At 55.2% G+C, this 5742-nt stretch overlaps 1 protein-coding gene across 1 annotated transcript in view; it reads right to left on the bottom strand.

Annotated features, from left to right (window-relative positions):
- Nucleotides 1-1231: 1231 nt before the first annotated feature.
- The window catches only part of LOC102423264 (transmembrane protein 11, mitochondrial), an 11513-nt gene continuing 7002 nt past the window's right edge, over nt 1232-5742 (bottom strand). Inside the window, exon 2 of the mRNA XM_006107217.3 lies at nt 1232-2111. Coding sequence (XP_006107279.1) covers nt 1595-2111 — 517 coding nt within the window. The 3' untranslated portion in view covers nt 1232-1594. The remainder of the gene's footprint in view (nt 2112-5742) is intronic.

The raw sequence follows: 5742 nt of genomic DNA, 5'->3' as shown, positions 1-5742 counted from the left end.
GGGCACCACTCAGCTAGTCTGTGCTCATTCCGGCATGGACACAGTTAAGGTGGCATTTCAGAACCGGGGCTGGTCCACCCGACAACAATCAATTTGTGCCGTGCACCTGGCCTCCGTTTCTGGCGAGGGCTGCTGCTCAGCAGGCCTGGAATGGCACTGCTTGTCTGCGTCTATCTGCCTCCCCCAGGAAACCTGATTTGCAGGCAGGGCATGGGGCTCCCTGTCCAAATCTGGGCTATTACAACACGTACCCTTCCTGCCCAGCAGGCTCAGGGGCCAGCAGTCAGGCAGCCCAGTCGTGGGCATCGCACAGTTGAGCTGAGGTCTGTCTGGGATCACTGCCAATTTGCCGGGTCCCAGTGACCAGACCACCATGGAAACAGTAGTGTTTACCCAACACGGTTTCTGGCCCCTGGCACTCAACCGAGTGATTAGTGTCTCCAGGGCCCTTAGAGTTCAAGCAGTCTCTCCAGCTGGTGGCCATGGGCTCCTTGTTTTGTTTTTGAATTTCTGTGAGTTTATCTGAACCAGGCTGCCCAGGAGCAAGATCTCAAGGGCTTGCCCCACCATGGGTGCCTTTCACCTTTAAAGCTCTGGGTCTAGAAAAAATGTCCATCGCCTGAGGCCTTCGTACAGATCAGCATTGCTCTCCAGGATGACCTTGCGGATGGGCCCTGACCCTTCCATAGCTCAAGGATGGCTGAGAGCAGGTCTTGGGAAAGCTGCCGTTAAGGCAGGGGCCCAACTTCTTCGTGGAGGGATAATTCCATTTACGCAAAGGCTTAGAGGGAAAGTGGAAGGTGGTGCTCACAGGCCTTTCGGTGTGCAAGCAGCACAGGACTCGGCACCTGGGAACAGGCCTGCTCAGGGCGATTGCGCTGCTTGGGCCTCAAACGGATATTAATTAAAAGGAGCTGTGTGATGTACTTGCATCAGTAAATCTGAGCGCGCGACTTCGACAATCGGTAACGCACCGTCAGCTGTCCACAATGTTCGAAATGTGCTGGGTTTTCTCAACATAAAATCTCAGCAGCGCAATCGCCTGGCCTGGGAAGCAAGGCCAGGTGAGACAGGAGATGTCTCTGGGTGGGTCTAAGCCTTTCCTGTTCAGGGCCTGCTCTACTCACGTGCTGACGCCGGCTGCAGCCAGACGCAGGGCAGCCTCTGGTGCCATCCACGGGCCGACTGCAGCAGCTACTGGCACAGTCATGAAAAGCAAAGACACCTGGAGTTGAAATTCTCATCATTTTAATGGTCAATTGCTTCTGGTTGGCTCTGGAAGGTAGTTAAACAATAAACTTCAAGACCCCACCCCAGCACACTCACCCCCCTCAGCTCCCATCAACATTCCATGCCCAGTCAGAATCCCATGGCCTCAGACTCCCTGTGGGTTGCAGAAATCCACAGCTTAGTGAGGCGAGTTGAAAAAACCCTTGGTACATTTGTGATCTGTGTTATTTTTAAAAAATAACAACTATTAAACCAAACACCTTCCCGGGCTCCATTGCCTCATGGAGCAAAAAAATGTTCCTGTGCGACCTGCATACTCTGCTGTCTCCTGTGGGCCGGCTGCCTGCTCCCTCGGGGCGTGCGATCATACGGCGTAGAGCTCGTACACCTTCTTTACACAGTACACCAGGGCGGCGAGCGCTATCGTGTTGTGCAGTCTCTTTCTGTGCAAGTCGTCCTTCCGGACCAGCACCACGGGGGTGGAGGAGGTGAGTGTGTGCAGGGGCAGGCGGGACAGTTTATAGGCGTCGTACTCCACTTGGTACTTGCAGCAGGGGTCAAACTGCCAGGAGATGCCGTAGAGGGTGCAGCAGGCCAGGCTCAGCACGCCCGCGGGCAGGGAGATGTAGTGGGAGTAATCTAGGGGCAGTGCCAGTGGGGTGAAGAGGCAAGCGGTGCCCGCCAGCACGGTGGTCTTGTGCAGACAGTTGCCCACGGTGATCCAGCGTGCGGTCTCATCGCCGATGCGGGTGGGCTCGATCACGATGTACTTGTACTGGGCTTCCAGGGCCTGTTCCAGCTCATACTCAAACTGGTCTTGCGCGTTCTCCCCATTGTAGATCTCATGCACAATGTAACAGTCTGTGGCCGACAAGCTCACCCTTAGGAGGGAGGGGCAAGAAAAAGACAAGAGTTAGCTGGGAGCACTTACTAGGTTTCTTTGCTGAGACACTGAGGGGAAGGCACTGTGGCGGGGTCTGGCCTCAGCTCAGCCGAGAGCCTGCGCTCTTGAAAACACCACATCTCACTTAAGTTTCTATCACCCTTAGAACCCAATACTCGGGATCATCAGTGAAGAATTGTTTTTCTGAAAGAAACTAACGGACTATGAAAAGGTGCAGGAGTACCCTAATCTCGTATACACTGCGCCAGGCGGTTGGTCTGCTGCAGGGGATGGACAGGTCTGAGTTAGCTGAGCTCCCAGGAAACAAGGATGAGGTCAGCCCCGAATCGCATTAACACCCCCAACACAGAAGCCCAAGGTGAGCAGGGTGAAGTCAGCGCAACCGCAGGGCCTGAGGCAGAGACCACCCAACACCCTGCCCTGTGCATGGCTCAAAACCAGTCCCCTCTGGCCTGCAGGGCACTTTTGCCCTGGGCGACTGAGAACCAAACTCCTCTGACCCTTGTGGAAGGACACGCTGCACAAAGTCCCCTGGCCCTCCCCAGGCCGGCACCCCCAAGCACCCCAGCACACTGCTTAGCGAGCAAGCCCTTTATTTAATCAGGAAAAGAGACATCTCAAGAACAGCAATGACCGACACTTAGTGGACCTGGGAGCCCACGCTGACCTGTAGGCCAGGACTGGATTTAGTCTCACAAAGACCCACTCCTAGGGGCTGAGCTGATCGGACCCCCCCGCCCCCGACCAGGGATGGGTAACAGGATCCTCAAAGTGGAGCCTTACACATCAAGGCCAAACAGCAGCAGGGAGGCAGTTTCCAGATTCTCAGCCTGAGGCCTCTCTAATGCAGACTTCCCACCCAGAGCACTCTTCCCACACTCCTGACGGCAAACCTCATTGCAAACCTGTACACACTTGTACACACCTGTCATTTTCGTTTGGCTTGTTGCGGCCTGTCCTGATCTTTCTGAATCTCCACACAGCTGTCTAGCACAGCTACTTTTCTCCTAGCTCTGTGTTATCTGTTCATCTGATCAGAAGCCTTCTTTAGCCCAGCCTCTGACAGGACACTGCTAGACACAGCTCTTGAGGCCGGATCAAGCTGCTTAATCCCTATTACCACCAGGCTATGCAGAGCCACCTCGTCACATGCCTCAGTGAAAAGCAGCCCTTTGCCCTGGCCAATCGGTTGGGCATCATCCCAGGCACCGAAGGGTTGCTGGTTCTATTCCCCGTCAGGGCTCATGCTTGGGTTTTTGGGCTCCATCCCTGGTGGGGTGTATGCAGGAGGCAGCTCATCAATGTTTTACTCTCACATAAATGCTTCTCTCCCTCTCTCTCTAAAAATCAATAAAAATCTTAAAACAACAGCCCTAGCTGGTTTGGCTCAGGGGTTAGAAGTGTCCGCCCACAGACTCGGGTTTGATTCTGGTCATGTACCTCAGTTGCAGGTTTGATCCCCGGCCCCGGTTGGGGCATGTGCAGGAGGCAACCAATCAATGTATCTCTCTCACATCAACGTTTCCCTCTCTCTGCACCCCCCAAACCCCGCCTGCTCCACTCTCTAAAAAAAGCCCTGAATGGCTCGGTGGATAGAGCGTCGGCCTGCGGACTCAAGGGTCCCGGGTTCGATTCCAGTAAGGGGCATGTACCTTGGCTGTGGGCACATACCCAGTGGGGACTGTGCAGGAGGCAGCTGATCGATGTTTCTCTCTCATCGATGTTTCTAAGTCTCTATCCCTCTCCATCTCTCTCTGTAAAAAAAAAAAAAAATCAATTAAATATATTTTTTAAAAAAAATAAAATTAAAAAAAAGAAAAAAAATTCAATGGGAAAATTATCCTCGGGTGAGGATAAACAACAATAAAATAGTAATAAGTCAATGATCATTGCCCAGACCTGAGTGCAGCAGGAAGGGAGTCCCAGGCCCCTTCCAAGATGAAAGCAACTCCATGGTAGGGCGGGTGGGGACGGGACTGCTGGGCAGACGCTAAGGAACAAGGACGAGAGCGGAGAGTGGGACTATCCAGCGATACACAGGCGCGATCCGCAGAGGCAGGTTCTCGCTCTGGCTGATGTCTCGCTCTCCTGTGGTCACGTCAGAAATGAGGAGTCACTGGGACTGGGCCGGCAGTGCCACCAAGGGCAGTGGGAGGAGCTCCGCTGAGAGGGCCCTGCATGCCTGGGGCTCAGGCGGAGGGAGCTCTGATCTGCATTCAGCCAGGCTCAGGGAGCCTCCTCCGCAGCGAAGTCACCAGCCTCATGAGACTGGGCCCTGGGGAGCCGTCCTTCCCCGGGGGTCGGACAAGCCTCCTCAACATGGGACGCTGTCAGAGCGCCTGCTGCGAGTGCCCGTGGCCAGGGCTGCCTTTCCGGTGCGGTGACGAGCGTTTCTGTAAGAACCCACCGGAAGTTTATGAAACGGGAAATGTTGGGTTTTCCCTGGGAAGGCCTTTATGGAGTTTTTCCATTTGATTTTAATTCAGAGAGATAAACAAGAGGCCATTTCAATGATTACTCCCAGGCAGGGTTCAGCACTGAAGGTGGCAAGAAGAAACCCTTCGCGGACCACCTGGAACTGGCTGCTGTCCCCGTTCCCCGGGGGCGGAGGAGGCTGGTTTCCAGGCGTCACCCCTGGCCCAGAGGCTTCCTTTGTGTTCTCAGTTCATCAGCCAAGAGAGGCAGAGGGAGAGACAAGAACAAGGGAATGGGGGGCGGGGGGAGACGGTGGTCAACTCATTCATGAAGAGGCAACACTTCCAAGTCAGCTGTGTGTCCGGCTAACTACCACAGTGAGGCCGGGACAGAGGCTGCTGCGGCATCCTAGGCGAGCTTTCTGGCCACCGAGTCCTCTGGGACACTCAAAGCAAAATGCAGGTATCAAGGCTGAGATTACAGATGTTCCTGACAAACCCCAAAGCTACCTTCGTCACGTAGTGCCCTTCTGTACCCAGCAGATTATAGCCATTCTGTTAGGAAAAATACTGTTGGACTTACAAGAAAATGCTAGTTGGAACCACAGCACCTGGATATCCTACTTCATCTGGAAACACTGGGCAGATCCCACCCCACCCCATGCTAACCGAGCCCTCCCCAGCTCCTTCCCCGCTGCCCTGGCCTCTGTAAGCCCAGCTGCACCCACACCCGCCCAGGCCCGCCTTCCCAGCCATCCTGGTGGGCTCTCGGGTTCCTCAGGTAGGAGTGGGAGGCAAGGCCCTCCCGTCATTGTCAACACAGATGAGTGTATCCCTGGGTCCCACGGAGCCTGGAGGATGTGAGTTCGCCCACCGTCCGCCCAACAGCACAGGAGCGACGGCGAGCACACAGGCCTTCAGCTGCGGGCAGTCCCGAAAACCATGGCTCTGAGGAGCATGCGTGGGCACAGTGCACTCACCTCGTGCACACAGCCTGTCAAAGCATCCGCACTCCTACTGTCATCGCAAACCGACTCTCCAGTGTGCAGACAAGAGCACAACCACACTGAAGTAACCTCCCGGCACCTTCACACCAGGCAGGCCCACGGTCAGCCCAGCGGGCGGTGCCCACACACGGCCAGAGCCGCCACCCCCAGTGCAGCGAGGGATGTGTCCACTGGAAAACATGGAATC

The sequence above is a fragment of the Myotis lucifugus genome, unplaced genomic scaffold (assembly GCF_000147115.1).
Source record: "Myotis lucifugus unplaced genomic scaffold, Myoluc2.0 scaffold_1067, whole genome shotgun sequence".
Classification (NCBI taxonomy): Eukaryota; Metazoa; Chordata; class Mammalia; order Chiroptera; family Vespertilionidae; genus Myotis; species Myotis lucifugus.
This window is presented reverse-complemented; position numbering and strand designations above follow the sequence as displayed.